The following is a 27,305-nucleotide window of genomic DNA, read 5'->3' on the forward strand; positions in this document are numbered from 1 at the left end:
TGACTGGAGTTACCTGACCAATGGTGTGTTTGTAACGCTATGCTGCACTTCCTCTTCATGCTGCTGCTCTTCCTCATCACCTGACGTCCAGGTGACGTCAGCATCTGGAGCTGTTGTACTGGCGATTTCACGGTCACTGCCATCGGATGGTCTTTCCAACTCGACAGTTCTGAAACTGAACGAAATACATGTATAAGCATTTTTTTAAAGATTCACTGACACGATAAACTACAGAGAGCTTGAATCTACAATCACTGTGAATTGTGAAATGAAAGAACTAAGGTAAAACTATATGTTAGGATACAACCTCGGAGTGAATGACTCGTCGTCTTGCCATGCTTGCGCGGACTGGCTGAAGTTGTCAGCAACAGACGGGGACTGAACAATACAAAATTCCTCCCTTTCAGCTGGGCCAAGACTCCTCCACAGCGCTTCCACTTTCCTCTGGATCTGTTTCGCACCAAGAAACGGGTACTTCCGTGCTATCTCTGGGCGCTTTTTGTTGTAGAAAACCTTAAAGTTCCTTCGCCCGTTGTTCCTTTGGAATCCTGAGCTGGACATTGTTGAAACCGACTTCAAAGTGAAACCTGTCCCTATCAAATTTGTGAACCGTGTGACACGAAGTTAGTCCCTTCTAAGTTCTATCATCACTAAACAGTCTTCCTTTTCAAACAGAAAACAGTCAAAACATGTTGACGTGCCCTCTATGAACTCTAGACATTCCTTCACTCAACATCGGGCGATTTCAAATATGACGCCACTTTCATCATTCTTTTTACAAAGGATTGTGGGAATGGATCTTAACATTTTCTAAGTGATAGCGCACGGAAAATTTTGTACCCACAGCGTTTGAGTGAATAAGTAGCATTTTAAGCTGAAATAAGATACAAAAATATTAATTTGTTTTGAACATATTTATTAGTGGTTACTAAATATAGATTTATTGGCGAACCGCTGCACTTTATTTTCTTCGTCATCCTGTACACCCCTTAGCGTAAATGGTATGGTCAAAACAAAATGTCGTCCCTTCAGAAGAAAGTGATGGCGAGAGGACTCCCACCTAGACCGCCGGGTGGGATGGGTCCAGGTGCGGCCAGGTAAATGATCGATATCGTATCTAATTTACTAGAGTCAGATCTATATTCTGTGCAAATTTCACAGCTCAAACATGTTTTGTAAGCAAGAAACATAGCAAGACATGACCCGTGTTTTTTAGAGGTGCTTTCTCCTGTCTGCTTTGCCAGGCGATGCTATACCGGTACAAACTAATGTCTTTCATACTTACTAGTACAGCAGTTGAAATTTTCGACTGGTCAGAAATGCTTTTATTGATTTTATAAATGTGGTTATTAACTTAAAATTAGATCAGATGCATCCTTGTACGTTATCACATGTTTACATGTTGTGTTTTGTGTCAATCACATTAATTTTATAATCTCAACCTGATAATCAATGATTTTGTGTCTTGATTAATTTGCTGCTATTCTATTTTATTTTCTATACTATCACAATTTGTTGCTATTAGTATTATATTTAATTTTTTTCTCCAACCACAGAGGAGGAAGACACATTGGGATGGCTCGTAGGAGAGACTACACACCAGTATCTTGGGATAAGTACTTCGAAACAACAGACCACATCACTGTGGGTGAAGATATATCCTTCTGCAACATTACTTTGTGACACAGTATTACCTGTAGTTAACCACCCAAATACAGAAATCATTATGTTACCATTATAAACAAAAACTAGTAGGTCTAGGATTGTCAGCTGCTCCTATTCCAAACATTTCTATTCATGATATCAAAATGACTTCACACCTTCACACCCCTTCCTCCACATCTTGCAAGTCCATCATGTCCTTGACACGTCACACATTTTCCGGATTTACCGAGCTGGATCAGAAGGACCAGTGCTGCTGCTTCTGCATGGAGGAGGTCACTGTGCACTGTCCTGGGCCTGTCTGTCGGTAAGGATGGGTTTATGTACATAGATCATAGATATTCATAACAAGTTACTGGTATAGAGAATGGTGGTAAGCTGAAGCCTGTGTGCGATCCGATTTGTAGCGGCAACCCCAATTTTTTCGGCACCCAGGCTAGGTAAGCTCCCTTGAACACTGACTCCTGATCCTAATCTATAAAAGGATGTCAAGGTGAACATTTAAATAACACTGTACTTTTTACATTTTATTGTCAATGTTTCAGACAATAGTGACCTCACTTGTAAACTGCAGAACTCTTGCCGTGGACCTCAGGGGACATGGTAAGATCAATTCTGTCATTCAGATTCTTTTCAAAAGTCCATGACCATAAGGTCTTGGTTTGAATTGGGAATACTAGTAATGATTGGATCCATCATATAAATCACAAGTAGATTCTTCGTAGCAATTGTTAAAAAAACAACAACAAAAAACAGGTACATTTGTTTCTTTTGCCATTTGTTCAAACCTTGATTTTATCTCAATTTTTAAGTACATGTACATTATATATCCATTTATAGGGAACTAGGGAGTATACATGTACTTAATATTGTTCTGTACTAAAGTCTTCTTGTCCTTATAGGTGATTCTGAGACAAAAGAGGAAGAAAATTTGTCAGCAGACCAGCTTGCCGAGTGAGTTCATGTATTGATTTGTGCGTGGGCCTCCCTTCCATGCTGTGTAATCTAATCAACATGTGACGGGAGACGACTCAGTATTACATTATACCTCAGGGCAGTCAATTCACTTCAGCTTCCAAAGCCTTATCAACTTAATCTGATTCATTATTCCCTTGGAGGCACAATTCTGTCACATTCCTACCCCAGCAGGTGAGATTCTGTGTGGAAATGACCCTACAGTTTGTCAGGTTTACTTTGTACATTGTACATTTTATAGATGTTTTATTTCATTTACATTTTATTTCCAACCCAGACTGCCACCAATTTTGTGATGCTTTGGAACTAATAGTAATACTGTACCCAAAACACATCCCTATCAGATAATTTAGTACCTGATTTTCCTACCTGCATTTTCTATATCAAACTGTTACTCTAGTAACTTTTACCTAGTGCAGTAATAGCCTTTCCTTGTATACATGCATGTGGAATGTTTTACAATATTTACAACAATTGTTTTTTTTTTTTCAGGGATATTGGAAACTTGGTATCTGCTCTATACGGTGATGAACCACCACCCATCATTCTTGTTGGACACAGGTGAGCCAACATCTGGCACTCTTCAGTTGTGGGACCTTCACAGCTGTGTATTCTCAATTGGCATTACCATTATTTCATCAACTTGTGTGGAGTTCTCTGTTGTAGACATTTCGTCCATATAGTTGTCATATTTTAGGGTATTCGGAAAACATTAGCAGTCCAGACGTCTAGACAAAACCATCTGATAAGTAGGTATGCCAGTAGTTTGAGGTCTACATCTGTACAGTTTTTTCCTTACATGACATTGACAAATTGTCTCCTTTGTTTCCAGTATGGGTGGTGCAATAGCCATCCATTCAGCTGTACAAGAGAAGGTTCCATCCCTCATAGGCATGGTTGTCATTGATGTAGTAGAAGGTAGGTATTGGCAGAAGGGTGTGTTTCTGACACAGTGTCGACTGCAGACTAGCAAATCTTTATTGTAAGTTATAGTTATGTATTTTGTATTTCAATTTGATTCGAATTTGATTTGTAAAGGAACTGTACCATCCTGTTCTGCACAGTTAATAATCTTTTAGACTTACATGTGTACTGACAGTACACACTAGTTATAAATCTAGGTAGGTCCTAAGACTAAAAGTATCAATTTATGTAATGTTCCCTATTTTCCAATTTGGCATAAAAGAACATGATTTTGAGTGAATATAACAGTTGTTTATCTTGCATGATGTTCACCATGTCCAGGCACAGCTCTAGATGCGCTCCACAGCATGCAGAGTTTCCTGAGAGGTCGGCCCAAGTCTTTCCCTACTCTGGAGGCTGCCATCGAGTGGTGGTGAGGAGTTGTTAACAGCCTGCACCTTAAAATGCTCAATGTTACATTAGTACATGTCTATGAATGAGAACCAAGCAGATGTCAGGAGGGAAAGACTGGCTGAATGAAACAAGAAGTGATGTAATTCTTTACCACCTGTAACTGCTAATAAACTATAATTGAAAATATCTCTTCCCCGAGATGTTAGGATTTACAGTGTTGTTTTGCTTTACTGTTTTATATTCAGACTATGTTTTTGTCTCCTATGCTAGTGTGAGAAGTGGACAAGTGAGAAACCTGGAGTCAGCCAAGGTCTCCATGGTTGGACAGGTGAAAAAGTGAGTGCATTTTTTCAAGAGCCAGACTTGTCCAAGAGTTTAGGACACACTATTTCTGTAGTTTTGTATCAAATAGCAGATTGAGATTTGAAACTTCATTTCAAATGTTAAGAACTGCATTCTTGATCAACATGTGTAAGTACATTTTACAATGTTCATGCAACATAGTAATCATAGCTTTGAATTTCATCCCAGCTACCTGATTCTAAGTTTAATTTTAACTGTAGCATGCCAACTATATATTATAATTACAATGATGGCAATGATAAAGACATGGTAAATGTCTCTAATCTTCTCCTATTTCCAGGACAGACACCCAGGAGACAGGCACATCCCTGTTGGAGCGCGAGCTGGCCAGTGAACCCAACGTTGGAGTGAGCCTGAGTGCTGATGCGATAGTAGAGGAGGAGGAGCCCACCTCCCCCTCCCAGGACATGCCTCCACCTGCTTCTCCTCCGCCCTCCATGACAGAGGTGTCAGTTATACCTGGTTTTACACACACACACGCATGCATGCACGTACACACACATACAGGCACACACACACACACACACACAGACACCACAGTCAAACACACACGCTCACACACACACACACGTGCGCGCGCACGCACACACACACTTAAACACACATACACACATGCACACATACAATACACGCACAAAATACACACACACACGTAGTACACACAATACACACACTCACACACACAATACACACACACACATGTACAGACAAACACACCAAAAAATACATCAATTTTTTATGGAAGTAGTTATACCTTTGGTAGATTAAATACATGTACTCCATTCTACTTCTTACATGTAGGAGAATTTGTAATCACTCAATTATGTTCTTTCCTTTCCCTGTTATGTGTCTCTGTCTCTTCACAATGGTGCTTCTCACTACCTGGCAGCGGGCTGTCTTTGTAAGTTGTCTTTTGTTCAGTTTTTGTCCTGACACTTAAGACACAACAATGGTATGTCAGTTGTTGACTATGAATGAATAGCTTATGTAAAGTAGTCTCTGTTCCTTTCAGGCTCCCCCAGGGTCTTACACATGGAGGATCGACTTGTCCAGTACTGAAAAGTACTGGAAAGGTTTGTATGTTTCTTTCACAGATTTCATAGATAACTCTCAGATACCTCAAGCTACTGATGTTTGTTATTGCCAACACAAAATGTACGTGGTTGAGCATATACCATGGGAGCATGAAAATTATGCATAGCCTTTGATTTTTAAATGTTGTTCCTCCCTAGGTTGGTTTGCGGGGATGTCGCAACTCTTCCTGTCCTGTAATGTCCCAAAGATGCTGCTACTTGCAGGTGAGTACAGAAATCACTAAATATATTTTTTTGTGTTGTAAAAACCAAGAAAGATCATTGCTAGACTGTTCTACTTGTTTGTCATCCATGTTGCTTTGATTATTCATTACCTAACATGTTAATGACAATGTTATATTACACAACACAACATAACAGGAGTTGATCGTCTGGATAAAGATCTCACCATTGGTCAGATGCAAGGAAAGTTCCAGATGCAGGTTCTACCCCAGTGTGGACATGCTGTACATGAAGATGCCCCTGACAAGGTAACACACTACTGTGGTCCTAAGTGTGAACATGTGATGTGTTGTGAATATCACAAATTTAAAGCATCATAGTCCCTTATGTCTTCTTCTGACTCATTATGACTGTGTTTGCTAACATGTATATGCCTTCCAAAATGAACCTGTTTTTTTCTTGGTACATTTTTTTGCAGGTAGCAGAAGCCCTGGCCACCTTCATGGTCAGACATAGGTTTGCAGAGGCAACAGCAGATTTTAAAAGGTGAGAAAACCTCTTTTGACATTTACGATATAAAACCAGTGTAAAGGTCAACTCGTCACTGGTTTTCACACCTTCGATCAGTTGATAGAGCCAAAGTACTTGATTGTTTCAGTTCATAGAAAGTTATTTATGAGGAGCCACTATGAAAGTGAAATCATTAATTACTGTCTTCTTAACCCAAGTGTGTTTTTTCCAGACCGTTTCCTTCCTGCTGACATTTCAAGACAAGCCAAGGTCTAAATAAGATCTCCTGTACCAACCATACATGTACTTTAAAAGGCAGGTAGTATTGCACTTAGAAGTCTTAACCAAGTGCCTAGAGCATGTAGTCTTAACACAAGCTTCTCATAGGTACTAAGTGTGTAATGTGTAAGGCTATCTTGGATACAAACTATGTGCTGCAGCACTGAATGTTACATGTACTTGACTGATTCTTCCAACCTTTAAGTGACAGTGTCTTTACTGAGAGATGAATTTTATGTTGGAAAATGCTTCCTACTTACTAGTGTTCTCGTTGTTAACTCATATTTGAGTTCTATGAAACAGAAAAGTGATATTTCATTGCCCAGGTCTACAAAGAGGCAGCTCTTTATTTAAGGTCCAAAATTTCCAATGCTGTAACTTGTCATCAAAGTACCAATGTAGAGGCGAGTCACCACTATTGATGTCTGAATATTAAATGTCTATGTTATGCATGTATCATAAACCTCAGATTGATATCTGTTGCTCCTCAGAAAATAGCAAAATATGTGGTACTGGTAGTACTTACATGTACAGAGACTATGGAAATTTGTACCAGTAAGTTTTGGGATAGATTGGAAAGGATTGTGGTGAGGTAAGTGTTCTAGTAAAAAAAATAGCTTAGATAAAAGCACAATCACAGGATGCTTGAGAAACACTGAATAAGAAAATGAAGGCCTATTAAATAATAAACCTTGCACCAGCATTTTACACAGACCTCTTACAATCCTTCTTTGTATATCCCAAAACAATATTGTTTAGATTTAGTGTATGGAGAGTTACATGTACCTCATAATGATTTATGCTGCTTGTTTAGCCATTTGTGTGCCACACTGTTTACGTTGTTTGTATTATGTGTTACTGTTTGAGAGCCATGAAATGGCACAGAGTAATAGGAAGATAGTCTTCTATATACCAGAATAGGTAAGAGTCTCGAAATGTACAGATGTAGAGTAGATGATATCAAACACAAGGGCTATATACCAGTAGTAATGTTTAACTAGGGATATCTCTGTAACTGAAGAGTGCTTAAAGATTGTGAATGTGTGACTTAAGATTACATGATGAAGGTACTAGTAAATGTCCCAACAAACAATATGCTATCATATTGGTAACATGAATAAAAACAAAAGACACTACAGTCTGATGGGTGTTTTAATTCTTGTTGATTTTAGATTGGTAAAGTTTAGAAAAAGATTTACCACATCCATTAGCTGACACTTCTAGTCTTGAAGCCGGTGCTTGTGTCTATGTAGTTTACAAATTGATAACATGATGCAAGCTCACAGGTAATATCTATCTATCTATCTATCTCCAGTCTTCTCTGGTGACTCTTCTCCTTTCGATTTTGAAGGTTTTAACCAAGAAGACCAAGACCTGAAATAAAAAAGATCAAGCATTTGAATAACAATGATTGGAAAATGTAGGGAAGACAGATATATTTCCTGTATGCCCCCTCATACATGTACATTTTTTGATCAAACTGGTTTAAGTCAGAACAATGTTAAGTTTGTAATAGATGGTCTTCTTACCCTTCCTCCTGTTTGGTCTCCAGTTGTTGAGGGCCCCCTGCCCCAGGCATGAACACTGCAGGTTCCTGGCCAACCTTTTCTCTTATTGATCGGTCTGAGTGGGGTACAGGTAAAACACAACATAACCAAAATTGTACAATGTCTTCTAGCTGTTTCATAAACCCCAATCCTTCAGAAACAACAATGAAGTCATAACGTTACATATAGTCATAGGTGTATGATCATGGACATCTAAATTGTACAAATATACCATAGCTATGACCATATATCTATACAAACTTCAAAAGCAGTTTTCTACTAGTATTACATTTGTATACGTCTACATAATAACCAGGTACCTTTGAGGTCTGCAATAAGTTGTCTCCTGTACTTCTCCATCAGGGGTACGGGAGGTTTGTATTCCTCATGCTGCATCTTGAAGACGGCCATTTTCAGCCGGAGGCCCACCCACTCAGCCTCCTCTTCCTACATGTACAGATACGGCATTTGTATTTATTGGCACTGATACAAGTCATTACTTGTGTCAGTGCAGGCAGACTCAGCTGGTAACAGCTGACACAAAAGTCCAGACATTCTGTGGAACACTTAAGTAACCTCTGCTGCTTTGCTCAATGTGATCTGTATCCAAAAAGCAAGGTTTGGTTTCTCACAACAGAGAAAGCACATACATGCATATACATGTGGATCTTATTTACTGATCACACTTCAGGTTTAATCTGTGGCAATGAGACACTCACAGGTATAACATAGTCCTTGTACTTGTTGTATATCCTGTCCCTTTTCTCTGGATCAGTTGGGTAGAGGTCTGTGTCTTTCCTGGCCAGCTTGATCAGCATGGCTCTCTTCAGATCCATGCCCAGCTGGGAGTTCAGGTCTTCTTGAGGAGTCTGGTAGGAAAATTCAAACAAATTTTTTTTTTGGTGCATCAAAACATCAAATTTTCCATTGATAGGTGGAGAAACTTGACATTTCTGAGCTAAAATAACTTCAAAGATTTAATGATAAATCTATGTTATAATGTATTGTGCAGATATCATTCATGACTTCAGTGCAAATCAGTTAAAATGTCCCACTTCTTGCAATTCTAATATGCAGAGTAAAACATAACATATTACACAATGGATTTCTTAATGAAGGATTATACCTTAAGGATATAGTAGTCAAACCCGTAGGCCTCATCAATGAGATTTAACGTTCTTGCTGTGACAGTTGTAGTTATTGTCTTGTCCAGAATTTCACTGTACAACTGCCGCTCAATCAGCTGTGGACGCCACATGTGCTTCACCCTGTCAAACAACAAGAACAAAGGCCATAGATTGATAGAACTGAATATTAAACACAATCTCATGGCATGAGAAAAATGTCAAATTTTCTTTTACAGTCAATGCTATTCTAACTACTTGTAATTGTCATAAAAGCCAATCATAACTTCTTTTTTTTGAAGGAGTAAAATGTAGTGAGGTTGGAACAAATGGATTGGTCTTGCCTGGGTTTCATCTTGTCATTGTTCCTCCTGCGAAAGCCCTCGATCAAGCCTTCCCCTCCCCATAAACCTGTGTCATACTGCCTGGTGGGGTAGAAGGGCAGGGGGATGTTCTGTACCTTCTGTCTCTCTCCTGGATGGGCAAAAAAATATTTTATATACAGATTCCAATTATTAAACTGACAGTTAACTGGTACAGTTGAATCTCCTAATGGTTGATTGCTATTCTTATCTGCACCACACTCTTATTTTGTGTTTTTGCTAGATAAGACTTCACTTTTAGTTTTTGCACCACTATCACCTATCTTCCTGGATGTTACACCCTGCAAGGGGCTTTGTCCAGTGCTGCATAGATGTAGAAGTATAGATTGAAAAGAGTATTCCAGACTAAATTTTCCTATCAGGAATGGAGACTTGTTGGTACTTTCTGACAAGGATAGATGATCGATGATGAAGGTAATTGGATTCTTCTCTAAATGACAAAAACAAGACCTAATTAACCAGTTTTGGGTATGTATTTTCCACTTCCCCTCGTTCTGCCTTGTAGTGGACGGGTGTTGGTTGTTTGGGGTCCAGACTGTCCAGGTAATGTTTAGGTAGTCTGCTAATCATGGCTGGGGTGTATCTGTGGAAAAGTTTGGGATTAAACTCATTAGCTGTGCAATTAAAGCTTTTCTTCTTTAATTACTTTTCTAAAAGGTTTATTATAATTATTTACATGTATATCAATATATAACCTACACAAACATATAAGATGCTAACCATATGACATCATGGTAGACAAACTGCGGGTGATGCTTGGTTGATTTTGCCTACCAATAGTTGCATATGTCTTTAAATGATTTGCGTGAAACGACAATAGCGATCATTCGTATACAGTGCTTTGTTGTTGAAACAGACTTTTTGCATGATGACTGTAGACCCACCTGTATGATTTTCTTTCATCCCTGTTGAACCACTTCCAGTAACGGAAATAATGCTTCAGCCCCAGGATCTGAACATGGGAGAGAAGGTGAAGAGAATTATGACAGTAAAAATTATGCCAAGTATACTAATGCATAGAAATTTTATACTTACATAATTTATGACGTTAACGTTACTGTCACCCTCACCCCAGTAGACAGAGACAACGGAAAGCTCTACCTAAGCAAGAAACCATTGACATAGTTCACACGTCCTTATTTTTTCTTGAGAAAAAACAATAAAGTGGCATGCACATGTTACCGCACTGTTATGGGGAGGGGGGTACATGATTTGTAGGGTTCATCGTACACAAGGAAATACTTACCGAGGGAGGTGAAACAAATATTCTACTGCCTCGCGTCATCTTAACAGTATCTTCGACTACAGTTTTACGTGAATAAATTCGTTAAAGGGAAATGTTGGGAGCACAAAACGACAGAAATTTCACAGAAATCCACGATCACATTTCTTTTTCATCAGTGACCTTTGGTGACCCCTCCTCGGACTTTCTCGCGTGATCTTGTGAGACTTACACTAGAATGTTTCACTCAGTAATGGGGGTTTAATTTTCACTTTTTAGCGCTGAAGATATTTCATCACAAAGTAACAACAGAGCAAATTTTTGGCCTTCAAAGACGTTTTTATTTAAAATACATACTAACAGTCAATCTACACCACTTTTATAGCACTTGAACATATCAAATGTGTGTCAGACACACCTATTCTTCTTTGTAATGAACTCGCCCAGCTGTGCCAAGCAACCATCAACAAAAATGGCGGACTCTAACATCAATAATGCAAGAACTGAGGTTTTGGCCTGTCATATGTGATAACCGTCATCAGAGCTGGCCCTCAACTTTCTGTATTCAATACTTATGAATGCAGGGTAGCTGCAGACGAAAGAACTGCGAAAAATGACGTCCCGGTAAGTCATTTTTATCCATGAATGTCGCGAGTACAGTGCAGTCGACGTGATATGATTTTTCATTTTTAATTAGCATTTGTTCCTACAGAAATGATTAACAACATATATTATATAGTTACAGCAATACGAATTTTTTTCGTCTGAAAACTTAAGGCTTAAAGGGGTCTGTGCCATATCCTTTTACCAGTTTAGGGAATGAGGAGGGGCGTAACACAGAAGTTTCACGAAACAAGTGATATAAATTATGTGGAGAGTTATGTTTGGGGGCTTTATTCTTTCTAGTTGATTTGCCGGTTTGACATCCTTTGCATTGCATTTTCTATGGCTTCTGCATGTAGCATTTGTCCCTGTGTCCAAGTAAAATCATATCCAAGCCCTGGTATCTGTAGTGCTTTTGCCCGTGTACGTGTGCAGTCTATAATGGCATGACTCCCACTGTGAATTGCAGACCAACAACATCAGTATCACACTTTCCTCCAACAGGGATTTCTTGACCCAAGCGGAGCAGAGAAGCCGGTTCCTCCGGCACGGCCCAAACTTCCAGCAGGAGCTGGCCCTGAAGAAGGAGCTGGCTGACCTGGAGAGGAAGTCCATCGCTGAGATCAGGGCGATCAAGGCAGCAGCTAAACAACAGCCACTGGACGAGGAGACAGAAGCTGTCATGTTAGTACTGACAATTTGTCTGTAGTTTACATCTTTTAGTGGACACACAACACACACTATGGTATTCTGCCTGAATTGCCTGTGTAATATGTGTTATCCACAAGGAAATGTTAGTCAAGCAACTGGATACATTTTAAAAACTGGAGGTGGAGACTGAAGCTGTCATGTAGCATCCATTATTTTCATAGGTGACTGGATGCTACTTGAAATGTCTGAGTCTGACTAGTTTTCAGCTGCTTGAGTAACAATTTCTCTGTGTTTCTTATTACGTGACTGTCTAACCTTCATCAAAATATCTGTTATCATTTGTATTGCATAGAAAAAGTAAGAAGAATAGAATGAAGCACAATAGAATGTTGAAAAACCTAACGTATTGGCTCTCAATACTTGATTTTTTGTCATGTTTTAAACATGTCCCCTTGTACTTTATGTCATTGCAGCAAGCTGACTCCAAGGTTTGTGCCTGATAGAAAACAGCCCCCCATCAAGAGAACTGAACCCATCTTCCATGATGAGCTGACAGAAAAGATGATTTCCCGAGAGGTACTGAACAACATTCCAGTCTGTCTGTCACTGGGACTTAACTACATTAATTATTCACTCTGTCATCATCACTCCATTATTGGTTCACAAGGGTTCTATTGTAAACTCACTGTCATATTATTTTGTATATAATCATCTATGTATTAATTGTGACAGTTGTTTTCAGTGACTGTCTTTCAGTGACTTTCAGTGTTTGTCTTTATTAAGCGGTGCACTACATTGAGTATATGGTTCCATATATTTAAGACCAAAATACAGCTAAATGTTACACAATGTGGTGTGTAAATTTTGGATTAAATTTGTGTGATAGAGACAGTCCACAAGGATTATTTTGACTGCAACATACATTCAGTAATTGTAAATATTAAGTTCCAGATATCTCAGTTGTAATGAGTTAGTATCAAATTGTGAAGTTTTTATTTGCCGTCGGGTCTTTGTCATCATTGGCGGGTTAATGTTAAATTGTATTCTACCTGTTCTTCCTGTCCAGCCCTCCTTTCAGGAGCCATCTGCCACCCTGTCCACCTACAACCCTCTGGAGAAGTCTGAAGTGCCTCCTCCAACACAGAAAACTAGGAAGTACCCATATCAGAAGGAGGAGGTGGTGTTTGTGGAAGGTAGGTGTACTTGTGTCTAGCTAATTGACAGAAGATGCTAAAAAAAAGCTGTTAATATCCTTTTCCCCTACTTTTGTAACAGAGAAAAGATTGCAATCAAAACTTTCAGAAAGTTAGTATGTAATACCCACACGACTTGAGAGAAGATTACTCTAGCTGATGATTTTTTTTCAGTAACATGATAAGTATTCTTGATTTATTGCTGCATGCCCCATAGAAGATAACTAACCAGGCTTATTACACCCTCCCACAGACATGAAGAGGCCCAGAGTCACTTCCATGGGAGTTCTTCCCTCCAGGCAAAGGTAGCAAAAACTGTTGTGTTATTTCTAACTATTGGCAAATCTATCCAATAAAGGGAGCTATCCTAATTCCCAAGCTTTGTAAGCAAGATATAATTATCTCATAATTCACTTCAGAGATATATTTTCTCATGTTATGTTTTCAGAATACCTTTAATATTGTCCTTCAATCTTGTACATGTACAATGTAACTTCTGCCTGATCCCAAAATGAGTCATTGTAGGTACCCTGGTATCCATTAAATTTTATCATTGCATTGATGTAAGTTTCTTGTTCTCAGGATGTAGGTATAGTAATTAGAAAGACGAACAGGTTTAAGATGAGTTTCTCATCACATGTAGGAAAAGGCAGAGACAGGTGAAACATCAGAGTCAGGTCAGGGTCAAGTGCAGACAGACAGGAGAAATGGCATTTAGGTGACAGGAAAATTAGTCAGCAGAACATGTTCATGTTTCAGTTATAATGTTTCAGCAGCACGTTTTGCAGTTGATTACTCATAACAGAGGTTATGTATTAGGGTTTCATAACAATGTTGATGCTACAATTTGTTTTTGAATAATGCCATGTTTGGTATCAGTATGTTCCCAGATGTTATCATAACTCCTTTTCCAGGCCAGGGATAATATGTTCAATGTTGATAACATATTCAGTTTTTGGTAATATATATTTGGCTTTGGTGCTTCTTTTAGTGGTAATGCTCATTAAGAAAAGCTACCTTTCATATCTAACATACAGATAGGCAAGTTAAGAATAAAGCAATGAATTACGCCTTAATAGATAATTTACAAGAAATTACAGTATTGCTTGTAAAGGTATTAATAGCCATCAGATATTCTCTTTGATGATATGAATGTTTGACCACCTGTTGGCACCCTTCCCTGTCCTTAGTACTGAAGTGGAGGGTCTGGCTGTTCTGATGGAAGGCAAACCTGCAGTTCCTCCACTGAGGGAGATCTCTCTGCCTGCTCCCACACCAACTACAGAGGTCACCATTGAGGTACAGGGCAAAATTGTTATGTCCATGAATATTTTCAGCAGTTTGGTGAATGATTGAATAACAAAGGTTTTTATTCATAATCATTCATTTAACAGGAGCTGATGTTTTAATGTACAGTGAACCAGTAACACCTACATGTAGCTTCAGTCCACAGTGAACCAGTCAGAATTGCTCTGATGAAGATGACAGATGGTCATCAAAATGTCGGCTCTTGTTAAACAAGTGTTTGTGAATACAGAACTTTGCTCTTCAATTCTGAGCCATGTGTTTTGAACTTGCAGCCCAAGTATGAGTTTATGGAGTCCACAGAAGAAGGGACCGCTGAGACCCCCATCGGCAAACCAGGTGCCGCACCAGCCATCGCCAGTGCAGCCGGTACAACAGGACCGGCCCCGTTCTCAGCCAGGTCCAAACCCCCGCCCAGACCCAGGTCTATCACCAGTGGCAGCCCCACACCACGGCCTCCCAAATCACCACCCAAGACTCCAGGTACTTACTTGTACATCCCTTACTCTTTATCACGAAACATGGAAAGATTTAGATATGTCAGTTTTTGTAGTTGTGCTCGACTTACTTGACTTATGTCAGGTGCCAGTCCTCCTCTGCCACCCAAACCACCATGGCAGCCCAGCAGCTCCTGTCCTGCATAACCCTCCCCATGCCATCAGCCTGAAGACCGGTGTCCCTTTGCAACAAATGTGAGTAGGTGAGGGGTGGTCTTCCAGGCTTCCTTCTCCCATGTGCCAGGGACCACAGTACTAGGCTGGAGACTATTCCTTGCTGTTTCTTAGAGAGTGTTGACACTAGAAATTTGAATACAACATTTGGCCACACAAACTTGTTGTTAACATGAGTATATATATTTCATAACATTTCCTGTAAGACATGGCGTACTGTTTTATTACTGTAGACAAAGGAGCAAAGCTACGGAGGAAGACGGTAGCAAAGAGTAGTGCCAGCAGGACGACAAGTATGAAATCCTCCACCACTGTCAGGTCCTCCCAGCAACGAACACCTACAAGGGCAAAGGTCATCGGCGAGTCAGATGAGGAAGGTGAGCATCACTTGATGGCTCTGGTACAGAAGGGAGTACATGCTGGAACCCTTCTATCATTGTAGCTCTTGGATGGAAATACGTTTTTTCCATTGGTTGATATTACTAGTATTTCTGTTATTGTGACATACCTGTAACATGTACATGTACACCAGCATAATCTCCAAGCAGATCATACGGTGGCAAGGCAGTATACATTGGCCAGAGGAGTGTCCTTTAGTCACTGGATACTGTTTTGCCAATGGATATTGCCTGGCCAATTCGATACTGTCTTTTGCGGCCACCGAAAGATCTGCTTGGAGATTACACCAGTATAGTTGGTGAAAATTTGGTCATAATCACATGTTTATTCTCCTACAGATGAAGCAGACAGCTCTTCAGAAGAAGAGGAGTTGCTGACCCTGAGGAGTAAGCCCCAGTCCAGGGTGGGGTTTGCAGACGATGTGGTGATTGACGGGGAGCTCTCCCCACCCCCCAGGAGGAGGGTCACCCCCAGGGTCAGGTCTGGGGAGGGGGAGAAGATCAAACCAGGTGAGCCACAGGTCCTTAGGATGACCTATCTCTCACTCACTCACTCACTCACTCACTCACTCACTCACTCACTCACTCACTCACTCACTCACTCACTCACTCACTCACTCACTCACTCACTCACTCACTCACTCACTCACTCACTCACTCACTCTCTCTCATAGCTTAGTCAGCTGTTGGGGCAGCATGATGCTTGGCAAAGGTTTTCCACTGCTGACGATCTTCTGCATTTTGGCTGGTCCACTACTTTAAGTCCATGATCCATCAATGATGTAGAATTACCTGATCATGACTGAGAGATAAGGCCATGTTGATTTGATTATATGGATGACATCCGCGCGCGCATGAATTTTCGGCCGTTTCAAAAAAAAGAAAAGTTTTCAACCATACTGTAAATCGTACAAAACAGTTGCAAAATGAGCAAAAATATACCGTAAGTTACAAAAAAACCATACCAATGTCGTAGAATGCCAAAATCAAACGAAAAAAGACGAAATTGTAAAGAAATGAACTTGAAGACTAGATTATTCGCCAAACCATATTCTGTCCCATTTGTTCAACCCTCATGACCACGTAGATTTCATAATGAAAACAACTTTTTTTTTTGCAAAACTTTTTTTTTATTCGCACGCGCGCATCAATTTTGGGGTTCCCGGAGGATGTCATCCATATAATCAAATCAACATGGCCTAACTGACATCCACTGAGCCTCTTAGGCTAATCTGTCTAACTGTGTGCCAAAAACACATATTAAGGATTTGATGTGCCAATGTGTCAACATCAGCATATTTGCAACTGAGAGCCGTAAAATATATTTTTTATTCCCCTTTCCAGGCAGTGCAGACTCTGAGGCCTCCCAGAAGTCCATGAAGGAGCTGCTGGCTGAAGCCGAGGCTCTGGCCGCTCCCGGGGCCGACCCACTCTACAAGGCACGGCGGGGGTCGGGCAGGTCCAAGTCAACGGAGGAGGAGAAAAAATCTGACACACCTCCCGCTAAGGCTGAGAGATCGGTGGATGAAATTATCGCCACCTTAAGAGCAACCTCTAAGGATGGAAGGTAGAATGTCTATTTATTTTTGGAGATATATCTACATGTACTTCATTGTATGCTGGTACATGTCATGTATCTATCAATTTCAGACCTAGTGTTTCTCAATGATTGCTAGTAAAGGTTAGCAACTGTTGTGAAGTAGAAAAAAGCTAAAAACAGAAAGATACCAGGCTATGGAATTCAATGACTTCAAAAATGGTACATCCTACTTTCTCTGCTTAGCATTCAGCATTTGGTAAAGAGTATGGGAAGAGTAAATACACACCACTACCAGAGGACTAGCCCCCTGCTGTAGTGATTGCACAACTGTGTGGCCCAATGGCTACTGAACCGAAGATGGGCACCACCCCATGCACCACATGGTGTGGGAAGGACTTGAACTTTTTCCAGAGCTGCCCCTGTGAAGACTTAGGCTGTCAAAGATGTCCAAATTCCCATCCTGCCCTTTTCATGACTATTATGTTAGTGCTAGTAGAAGTCTTCAATGGCAATGATGGGCAACCAAGCTCCATAGTGCTTTTAGATTTTGATGAATACCTGAGAAACATTGTTTGTTACCTGTGTGTACCTTTCTCACATAAAAATAAATGAAACATTCCACAGAGCTGCCCCTGTGAAGACGGAGGCTGACAGGAAGATCCAGGAGATCATGGAGCGTGTGATGACTCGAGCCAGCGCCGTGCTGAGTGAGCTGGGAGTGGAGACAACGCTCACCAAACCTGTGCAGGAGGAGGAGGAACCAACACAGGTGAGTCAAGCTGTACAATCTGTCACATTAAGAATGGTGATTTACATCATCACCCAGAGGCCTGGCAAACCCCATCTTGCATTAAGCTAATGAAAGGGTACTAGTATGTCACCTCGTAAGGGACGGTATAACCCCGACCAATACATAGTGATCTTTAAGGGCCTGGTTACATATGTCAAGCAATCATCATAGGTTCGTAGGTGTTAACAATTTGTACAGTATTTGACAATGATGTTTTTCAGGAGGTGGATGAAGGAGAGAGTGAAGAAGAGGATGAAGAAGAGAGTGAGGGAGAGATGGAAGAACTAGAAGAAGGGGAAGAGGAGAAGAAGGTATGATAACTGTTGTATTCATTTTGAAACTTACTTTGATATACTTCTAGCAGTTTTCTTGATGTTTCTAATTATAATAACTTGTTAGTTTAAATTGACAGACATATGATATTCATGCAATATGAGTGTGTATCAGGTGAAATTAAATACTACATCCCTGTAATCATTGTAATCATTAATTTTGGTATAGAAGACTCATATTTAGCTTAAAACACATATTAAGTCTATAGTTATGACATAATTGAAGTGCCTCTTGTCAGCACTTAACCACCACCAGTGTACTGAAAACAATTTCCTTTTGTTCCGTATCCATAGTTGGTTCCTACCATTGAAGTTGCTGAGCCCACCCCCATGGCCGGGGCGGATGCCAGGTCCCCCCTCCCCCCACCCCCTCCGTTTGTGAGCACAGAGGTCAGCACAGCGGCTCCATCAGTCACTGAGGTCCTCTCTCCTGAGCTGCAGCTGGGGGTGGAGGAACCGGCGGTGGTGGAGATCTCACCTGCAGAACTGGCTCAGGCCTGGAAGGTGAGATTAGATTGCATATCTATTATGATATGCTCTCAGCGAAGATGATGGGCAAACTTAAAAATGTTGTTAGGCAGAATCTATTTCTAACCCGAAATATTCCACCATGTTCGATCTGACATCAACTGGTGTTTATGGGATAAGGTTATGGTATCATAACCAAAGTGAAATGGGGATTACTGCTGTTTTTACTACATGGAATTCAACAAAAAATTCTAGTCTCTAGTTGTGAAACTTCATGTTACATGCTAAACCATGCAGTTCCAGATGTTTTGCCTACCAGTATACCCTGTCCTTGGTGCTGAACTATGTGTAAATTCACCCCATATGCTCACAACTGTTCAAAAAGGTAATATCTTTACAAGAGAAAGGTGTGCCCTTGTCTGCTACCATCAGGACTTGACTGCCCCAGTCATAGTCTTTTGAGACTGACTTTTGAGTAGTAGTAGTAGTAGGAACAAGACAAAGTTGTTCCCTTGTCTCCTACCATCAGGACCTGACAGCGCCTGCAGAAGTGACCCATGAGGATGTGGTGAACATGGAGGGACTTCCTGTGGAACTGTCGGAGAAGTGGAGCGTGTTGGACGTCCGCCCCTCCCAGGTCACCGTCCCTCCCCGACCTGTCCTGCCGCTCACACAGTCTGTCTCCTTCTCAGCACTCAGGGCACCTCAGGAGGACACAGTGCCAAAGGTAGGGAGGATTTCCACATTAAGTGGAGGGCTGGAAATACCACCTGCAAATGTAGGTTGGTACAGGTAAAATTGGAGCTGTACAGGTGTTTCTGATGTCTACTGTACCTAACCTGCACTGGTCCATGTACTGGTTATATGCAGGTTAGTGCAGGTAAATTTGGAGCTGTGCTGATACATGTGTATATCTGATGTCTACCTGCAACATAACTATACAAGTCTGTGTCCGGGGTTTATAGTTACATGTATATGTGGAATTTCTATTTTCTGATTCAGCTGTTTTGAAGTATTATTTGAAGAAAGTCAGAATTATCTTTAAGTATTTATTTGTGTTTATGAAAAAGGGCTACTGATTATTTGCTGACCTCACTCTTGACATTTTGTCTTTGTATGCCTTGAATGTTTGCAACATGTTTCTGTTTTGTATCTGCAGGAGGTCCAGCCCAGAGTGCGTGACAGCTCCCACACCATCCACCACTTCTGCACGTCCGTCCCAGCAGCCGTCCTGCCCCCACACCTCAGGAACATCAGCAGGTTCCACCACACATGGTCCAAGTTCTTCCAGCCAGAGTACTACTCAGACGAGGTTTGTTCTGTAGTGGTAAACAAAGAACCAGGAAAGGCAGTAGGGAGTGAAAAATCTCAATCATGTACTAGATTTGCACTCCTAAACAAGGAGTTAACAGAAAGTGGGTTGAACAAGAAATGAAAATAGTTCATGTAACAAAGCAGGTTCCACCACACATGGTCCAAGTTCTTCCAGCCAGAGTACTACTCAGACGAGGTTTGTTCTGTAGTGGTAAACAAAGAACCAGGAAAGGCAGTAGGGAGTGAAAAATCTCAATCATGTAATAGATTTGCACTCCTAAACAAGGAGTTAACAGAAAGTGGGTTGAACAAGAGAAATAGTTCATGTAACAAAGCAGGTTCCACCACACATGGTCCAAGTTCTTCCAGCCGGAGTATTACTCAGACGAGGTTTGTTCATTACAGTTAGTGGTTACAACATGGTAAATCCTGCTGAATTTAGCATTATGCATTGCCAGGAACCCCCATGCAGACCCTTTATTCAGACTGGACAGGTTTTCTGCCCCCCTAGACCAGTCTAGACTGGACAAGTTTTTCCGCTAACCCCAGAAAGTAGATTGAACAAGAGATGAAAATACTTCATGTGACAAAGTGAACATTTAATTTTTCCCTTCACCATCCTTCCTGCTCTTTTCCTTAGCAGACTGTATGAACAAATTTGACTGTCCAAGAAAATTTACTGATTTTGAAGATACATCATCATGATTGACCTAAAAGATTTATTCCAATACTGAATACAGTACATGTATGTAGCAATAGGCAACTTCTGCACGGTATGATAGGGTTGATATTTCTGTTCCCAGACGTTGAGTGAGACATCAGAAGACAGCGGGGTCGCGCCGTCTGTCACTACTACCGTACGCGACGCGGACAACACCTACAGGATTGAGGCCGCGGCGCAGCGTGTGATGGACAAGCTCCAACCCTCGCGCCAACCACTGGACCTGGAGGGGTGGAAGGCTCTGGCGCAGGAGATGGTATGCCATGTTGACATGACATGTTAACATCCTCCTGTGTGGAATTGATGTCAGCCTTTTGGCTAGAAGTAACAAGTTGTTCAAAATTTCAAGCACTTTGAAGTAGCAAATGGCTCATTTAAGTTATAGGTGAATTAATGAATCATGATGTGCTGATAACACCTTGCTTTTTCTGCTGTACAGGTGGAGGGACCAAATCTCTCTATTGATGGGACGAAGATGGACATCAAAGAAGACATCTCACGGTAATTTTACTCAATATATGGCATCTTCACCTATCAAAGCTTCTTCGAAACATAATTCTTCTACAATTCTTTTAAGAATGAGAGCCCCAGCCATGCAGTGAGTGGTAGGAAAAAGTTGGTGACAATTGGGTGATTTGCCTACCAATAAGTTGTACAGCCTGTATATGTCTTCACATAATTTGCATGCTGTTAGCAATACACTGTATGTATTTTGCCTGATGTTTGTGGTTGTTCCTCCAGGCTGTACTGGACCCCCGCCCCGCCCAAACTGGACCTGCCCCCGTCCTACATCCGCAGCAGGGTGTGTCCCGACTACGTTCCCGTGGAGACGGCAGGGACCATCAGTCCGGAGAAGAGCAGTCTGATGGAGTTCTCGGAGGAGGAGAGTGAGGAGGAGGAGGAGGAGGAAGAGGAGGAGGACCCAGAGGAGAGGGAACAGAGAGAGAGGTAAGATTGTGGGCGATTTGTGACTCATGTATCTGTGAAGTGTGTAACAGTGGGGTTCAAGCACCACAAAAACCACCATTCCAAAATAAAGGTGCTACACAGGGATGTCAAACATGGAGATTCGAAGACAATTCTTGAAAGAAAAGTGGGAGAAGTAACTGATCCATTCCAATGGGTCTAGACCTTTTGAAATGGATCAGTTAGCGGTGCTTGAACCCCACTGTTACAAGTTACAAGACTAGTGTAGCAATGGGAATGCAATCAATGTGTCCAAGCATCTGTTAGAAATGCATTGACTAACATTATCTTCCCTTCCTTCTTTTTCTGGCTTTCCCAAGTGATATTGTTCCTTGCATGTAAGTACATTGGAGATTATGTAGCAGACTTGTATATACCTGTATCTTTCATTGTAGTCTCTGTAAATAAAGACTCTAGAGATCTTCTGTAGGTACATGTATTCTACTTATTATTCCCCTTTCATGGTCAAGTAACTCTAGTAACGTGTATGTCTTTTTATGTGTCTCTACGGGAGTCAGTCTGGGAGATTAACTTACTGTTCCTGTTGCCAACTCCCCTCAGAATTTTAATTTGAATAAACAAAATAAAAATAAAATGAATAATTCATCTTTGATATTCCAGACTGTTGCGACACAAGCACCCGTCAGCGACTGACCTGACGAAGCTTGCCCGGCTGCAGCTGGAGTGGGACCTGCAGGGAGGTCAGCCGTCACCTGAGAGGACAGAGGAGTCCCTCGCACCTACACCTGCCTCTGGGCTCACCACCAAGACTAGGGATGGTAGGCAGTGTCAGCATGTTTGTGTATTTAGTGTGTGATAGTAGGCATTGTTTCAAAATCAGCTTTTGGACCTGATGTTGCTCCACTGACTTTACATAGTAGACTCAGGTTGTCTTCTTCTTCTTGTCTTGGCAGTTCAGTCTCAGCAGACTATCTGTGCACCTCTGAAGTTCTACATGTTAATCTCTAGTGACTTCTCAGGTTGTAGAGCCTTTAGTAATGAGTGTAACACAACAAGGACAAACAGGATGGCTGTCCCCTGCCTAGGCTACCACATGGGCACATAACTTGTCACATGACTGAATCCTTCAATAATCTATAAACCAACTGGTAAGAGGAGCTGGCACTGTTTTCTTACCCTATTGTTATGTTTAACCTGTCTACAGAAGAGGTATCAGAAGCTTCCTTCACGTCGGAAATGTTCTACATGAAGATCACAATAAACTATTAACTAACTAGTGAGAGGAGTTTGTTAAAAGTTTATAGAGCTGTCACTGTTTTCTTACCATAGTGCTTTGTTAAACTTGTCCACAGAAGAGGTATCGGAGGCATCCTTCACATCTGAGATGTTCTACATGAAGACGAGGGAGCTGGATGACGATGAGATCTTCACGCCGGCGGTGGTGCGGCGGAGACGCGCCCAGTCCGCCCCTCAGCTGTTTGAGGAGGGGGAGGAGGTGTTCTCTGTTCCCGCTGACTTTGACACCAGCATCAGGGAGCTGAAGTACCAGGCACAGAAGATATCTGAGCTGAAGGCCTCCAGGGGACAGGTGCCTGCTAAGGGCACAGGGGAAGAGGTGAGACTTGCATATGTTACAAGTATTGTAATACCTTGTGTGAAGACTTACAGAAAACAATACAAGAATGCTTCATTACCTCCAACATCGATTGCTTCATGTTGGACTATCATCACTAAATCCATGAAGATCTTTAACATAACAATGAGGAAAACTGTCAGCTCTCTCACACTCACTCACTATCTGGTTTATCGTCTGTTGTTCCCTATCTAAAGCTGAGGAGACCTACTCAAGTACAAGTAAGTTACTAAGTTCCCTGTCTTTTGATGGTTAGATGTGCTTGCACTCTGATGCTGAGCTGTAGCTGTCTTTTGGGAATGTATAATGATTAAAGAAATCACCAATGTCCAGTTTCAGTTTTTGTCAGCTGAAGATCAAAATATTAAGATAATTTTTTTAAATGTTGTAAAACCCAGGCAGCAGATCCAGCAGCTATAGCAGCCACCACAGTCACCTCCCCTGGGAAGGAACCAGCCCAGGAGAAGGGTCTGATCATCAAACCTCCCAAACCTACACCTGCCGAGCTGGCACGGGAGGCTGGCATGAAGTACATCATCTACCCCAAGAAGAAGAAGAAAAAACCCGCCAAGAAAACCATCGGGTTAGAAAAGGCACTGGAGATACAGGTAGGTTCCTTACAAAAAACAACATACGAAACCGAGACAAATGTATACAATGAATGTAGTAATGGTTGTAAGGAGATACTGTTTGAAATCTGCATTTCTTCTAACTGCACTGTATGGTTCTTTGTATGTATGTAGCTGAAGAATTCACTAGGAATTGTTACTCCAGCAACATGGATAAATTTTTTAAACTACATGTATCAGACTTCTCAAGTAGCATCCACTCCTTTTTGTCAGTGATCACTCTTGTAGTAGCTGAAGACTGGGCTTAAAATGCTTTGAACCAACTACTGAGGATTACAACATAGAAATACTGTCAATGTTTGTAGCTGTACTGGCACTGTTTCTTTAGTTGAATTATTTTTTGACATATGACTTTCTAGACATTGTAGTCAGGTTTGACACAGTCCACATGTTTCCCTGCAGGAAGAGCTGCTGACCACACACCACAGACTGCAGCGGTCCGCGTCCCTCCCCAAGCTGGACCTTCCCGTGGAGCGCATGCTGCGAGTCCCGCCTCATGTCAGGACTGGAACCCGCGGGAGTGTCGGCAACATCCCCACCTTCCTGCAGTACTCCAGCGACAGGAACATGCCCGGTGACGCCGACATGCGAGAGTGGGTGAGGGACATCTGGAACGAATGGTTCGATGAGGTGTTTCCTTCCAGTGAGGACGGCTGGTCTGAGATGTCCAGCGTGGTCAGTGAACTGGACACAGAGAGAAAGCCCACCACCGCACCGGTCATCACTGCTGATGCTATAGAGAGCATAGAGCCTATAGGAGAACGCGAGGAGGACAGAGCATTGGTGGAAGCACTCCAGGACGAGGCCAGACAACTCACAGAGAGGATAGAGAGGGATGGAGAGACGCCATTTGACTTGTGCAGGAGGGGAGCCATCCACCGTAAGCTTGGACTACTCAAGAAGGCTGAATACGACCTCAGCAAGGCGATACTCTTAGAACCGAAGCTTCTGGATGCCTACTGGCACAGGCACCTCCTTCATCTGGTACAGGAGAAGCCAGCAGCTGCTATTGAGGACTTGAACTTCATCCTGAAGCATAACAAGAAGCACGTGGGAGCGTACCGGTCGCGGGCGGAGGTGTACAGGAAACAGGACGACTACACGTCAGCGATCGTGAACTACACACAGGCCATCAAGCTGCAGCCTGACGATCACGAGGCTTACTATTACAGGTCAGGCAACCAGGGGGGATAGCTTTGAGTAAATCTAGACTAGACTACTGTATTTAAAGGAAAAAATGGTAAATGTACATGTGGGTTCCCTTAGAATCGAAAGAATGTATTTTATTTACATATTCTTACAACTTTTCATGATATTGATGTCTCACATCCAATAGCTGCTTTGTATATGATGTCGTAAGATTATTCTGTCAACTTTGTATTTTAAATTAGTGTTTTTGTGTGTCTTAGTGGGTCTGCAAGTCAGGTACAAAGCTTTTGTACCTCTATGTTGCATTGTCTAAATTGGTACGTTGGTGAAGGTTAGACATCCAGGTAATGAGATATGCCAAAAAACAGTTAATCAAGCAACTGGATATGATTTTGGAAATGGTCAGATGTTTCTGACAACTCTCCAGTGTCACTGACGAAAGGTAGTGGAAGCTACCTGAAATGTCTGACCATTCCCAATTAATAATATCCAGTTGCTTGAGTAACTGTTTTTGACTGTCTACATTGCATTGATGAACATCTGTATATGTCCCTGCCTCCCCAGAGCTGAGATGTATGAGAAGAAGGGGGACATGTTGCTGGCCCTGGAGGACTTTGCCCAGGCCACGCGCCTCATGCCCTCCCGCACCGAGGCAGTCATGAAGCACGGCCTATACTACTTCAACAACGGGAACTGGATCGGAGCGGTCAATGACTTCACAGCCCTGCTGCAGCAGGAACCCAACAACGCCGTAGCCAGGACGTACCGCGGGAGGGCGTACGCTCAGCAGGGACACTACAGCAGTGTATGTACAGGCTATGGTGTTTTGTACTGTTTGAAGTCATATTGAACTACATTGTATATGTTGACAATATGTGATTCTTAAGATCTCAGCTAGGAATGTGACAATATGATTTTCCATCACAATTTTTTTGCTACCATGATATTTTTGCTCCTCTCCATCCTAACATTGCTACAAAGGAGGAATCTCAGGTCATGCAAGAGGTAAACAGTGCAAAGTGAAATGTCTTAAATCTCAATAATGTAATATTTCGTCTATCCTACTACACTGCCCAACTGCACATCCTGTACTTAGTGTTAAAGGAGTACTAACCTCCAGAAGGAGGTGCTATATTTCGACAGGCATTTATTTTTGGAAGTGAAAAATGCATATTATTTTACAGTATACCATTAAATGCCCATTTTGCGCGCAAGTCTTAAAACGCATCGACCCCAGGACAAACTCTCGAAATACCCTTAAAAGTATCCCAGAATACACCACGCTACCCCATTGGTGTCTATGTTTTAAACAAAAAGTTACGTTACAGACCTTATTTCGGGGGCGATAAGAAAATTTCGTGCCGTTTCGTGTTCTTTGGTATCTTACCAACCATTGTCCTTCTTGGTGTCCTTATCGCCCCCCATTTATGCCGCAAATATTGACGATGAAAAAAACGGCGTAATCTAGTTATCCTTTCCATAAGTGGCGTAATCTAATTATCTCTTCAAGTAATACTTACATGCAAATAAATTGAGAAAATCAAAACACGCAGGATGAAACTGGCTCCCACTGTATTCGACATCCTGATATTATAGTATCCAAACCGCAGGTCAAGCAAAGTAAAGCAAGTAATTTCTCAATAATCAGCTTGTTAATGTGCTTGTCTCCTACCATTTTCTTCGAAAAATGTGTATGTTGACCTGAAGTGTATGAGTATTGCGTAAGCCAGAGTTCCCGGATGTATCAATTGTGGTTCAGCATGGGGGAAAATGATATTAATATCACTTTACAAACATGCGCCGCGCAAGACGCACAAGCGAAATTATCTAAAGAGTCGGCTAGTTATGTATTCATTGCAGCATGATGTATCGGAAAATAGCACTTCCTTCTGGAGGTTAGTACTCCTTTAAACATGTACAAAAGAAGGGATGACATTCTGATGTTGATTTTTTTTCTATTGTCCCAAATATGTCCCAAATTGTCTTTTTAGTTATCCCAGTTAAAATTGCAGTGGTCACTGGCCATCGGCACACCGTTCAGGGTTCTAGCTATATATAGCTAGGATTTAATTTTAGCATAGTGGTACTGGCCACATGTCAAGGGAGCGAAGCAACCAACATGGGGCGGAGCTTTTAAAAAATTGAGCTAAAAAAGGGGCCATTTGAGGGATACCCAAAGGGAAAAATGTATGTAAGGTAAGGTATGTACAATGTATCCTTGATTGGTAATTTTTCACATTTGATCTGGCTTTCTTGAACATTAAGAAATACAGTCACAATGCCCCTATGTTGTATTGAAAATTTAGCGTAGGGGGTTAAAATTATAGTGTAGGGGGGGAATTT

General features: G+C 41.5%; 3 protein-coding genes across 3 annotated transcripts in view; 2 read left to right on the forward strand and 1 right to left on the reverse strand.

The window, feature by feature from the left end:
- Positions 1-999: 999 nt before the first annotated feature.
- Positions 1,000-7,379, forward strand: LOC109470615 (protein phosphatase methylesterase 1-like). Its single transcript, XM_019769626.1, has 15 exons — positions 1,000-1,097; positions 1,557-1,656; positions 1,877-1,969; positions 2,208-2,265; positions 2,565-2,616; positions 3,130-3,198; positions 3,470-3,555; positions 3,883-3,973; positions 4,225-4,290; positions 4,598-4,763; positions 5,330-5,390; positions 5,550-5,615; positions 5,772-5,881; positions 6,052-6,119; positions 6,316-7,379. Exons 1-15 carry the CDS (start codon positions 1,018-1,020, stop codon positions 6,332-6,334), a joined length of 1,185 nt encoding a protein of 394 aa, XP_019625185.1. The 5' UTR covers positions 1,000-1,017; the 3' UTR covers positions 6,335-7,379.
- Positions 7,380-7,496: 117 nt separating this feature from the next.
- On the reverse strand, positions 7,497-10,846 carry LOC109470665 (39S ribosomal protein L28, mitochondrial-like). The gene is given in 10 exon segments (XM_019769693.1): positions 7,497-7,736; positions 7,892-7,985; positions 8,230-8,356; positions 8,629-8,778; positions 9,036-9,177; positions 9,378-9,507; positions 9,876-9,885; positions 9,888-9,999; positions 10,301-10,368; positions 10,663-10,846. Coding segments are annotated over 10 exon segments (945 nt in total). The 5' UTR covers positions 10,702-10,846; the 3' UTR covers positions 7,497-7,663.
- Positions 10,847-11,064: 218 nt separating this feature from the next.
- Positions 11,065-27,305, forward strand: part of LOC109470650 — a 27,370-nt gene continuing 11,129 nt past the window's right edge. The window contains exons 1-23 of the mRNA XM_019769678.1: positions 11,065-11,262; positions 11,725-11,925; positions 12,366-12,468; positions 12,959-13,085; positions 13,339-13,390; positions 14,276-14,384; positions 14,666-14,873; positions 15,295-15,438; positions 15,799-15,969; positions 16,804-17,026; positions 17,624-17,768; positions 18,011-18,100; positions 18,416-18,625; positions 19,119-19,316; positions 19,749-19,901; positions 20,707-20,880; positions 21,064-21,125; positions 21,366-21,572; positions 22,212-22,369; positions 22,904-23,166; positions 23,583-23,792; positions 24,216-24,985; positions 25,527-25,767. Of these exons, the coding sequence (XP_019625237.1) occupies positions 11,252-11,262; positions 11,725-11,925; positions 12,366-12,468; positions 12,959-13,085; positions 13,339-13,390; positions 14,276-14,384; positions 14,666-14,873; positions 15,295-15,438; positions 15,799-15,969; positions 16,804-17,026; positions 17,624-17,768; positions 18,011-18,100; positions 18,416-18,625; positions 19,119-19,316; positions 19,749-19,901; positions 20,707-20,880; positions 21,064-21,125; positions 21,366-21,572; positions 22,212-22,369; positions 22,904-23,166; positions 23,583-23,792; positions 24,216-24,985; positions 25,527-25,767 (4,230 nt within the window). The 5' untranslated portion in view covers positions 11,065-11,251. The remainder of the gene's footprint in view (positions 11,263-11,724; positions 11,926-12,365; positions 12,469-12,958; positions 13,086-13,338; positions 13,391-14,275; positions 14,385-14,665; positions 14,874-15,294; positions 15,439-15,798; positions 15,970-16,803; positions 17,027-17,623; positions 17,769-18,010; positions 18,101-18,415; positions 18,626-19,118; positions 19,317-19,748; positions 19,902-20,706; positions 20,881-21,063; positions 21,126-21,365; positions 21,573-22,211; positions 22,370-22,903; positions 23,167-23,582; positions 23,793-24,215; positions 24,986-25,526; positions 25,768-27,305) is intronic.

Source organism: Branchiostoma belcheri, unplaced genomic scaffold (genome assembly GCF_001625305.1).
Source record: "Branchiostoma belcheri isolate BF01 breed outbred unplaced genomic scaffold, Haploidv18h27 scaffold23, whole genome shotgun sequence".
Classification (NCBI taxonomy): domain Eukaryota; kingdom Metazoa; phylum Chordata; class Leptocardii; order Amphioxiformes; family Branchiostomatidae; genus Branchiostoma; species Branchiostoma belcheri.

Excerpts from the sequence above, each read along its gene's own strand:
- LOC109470615 (XM_019769626.1), top strand. The coding sequence starts at position 1,018 with ATGTCGTCCCTTCAGAAGAAAGTGATGGCGAGAGGACTCCCACCTAGA. Across the intron at positions 2,266-2,564 it reads CGTGGACCTCAGGGGACATG|GTGATTCTGAGACAAAAGAG; the intron begins GTAAGATCAATT and ends TTGTCCTTATAG. Across the intron at positions 3,556-3,882 it reads TGTCATTGATGTAGTAGAAG|GCACAGCTCTAGATGCGCTC; the intron begins GTAGGTATTGGC and ends CACCATGTCCAG.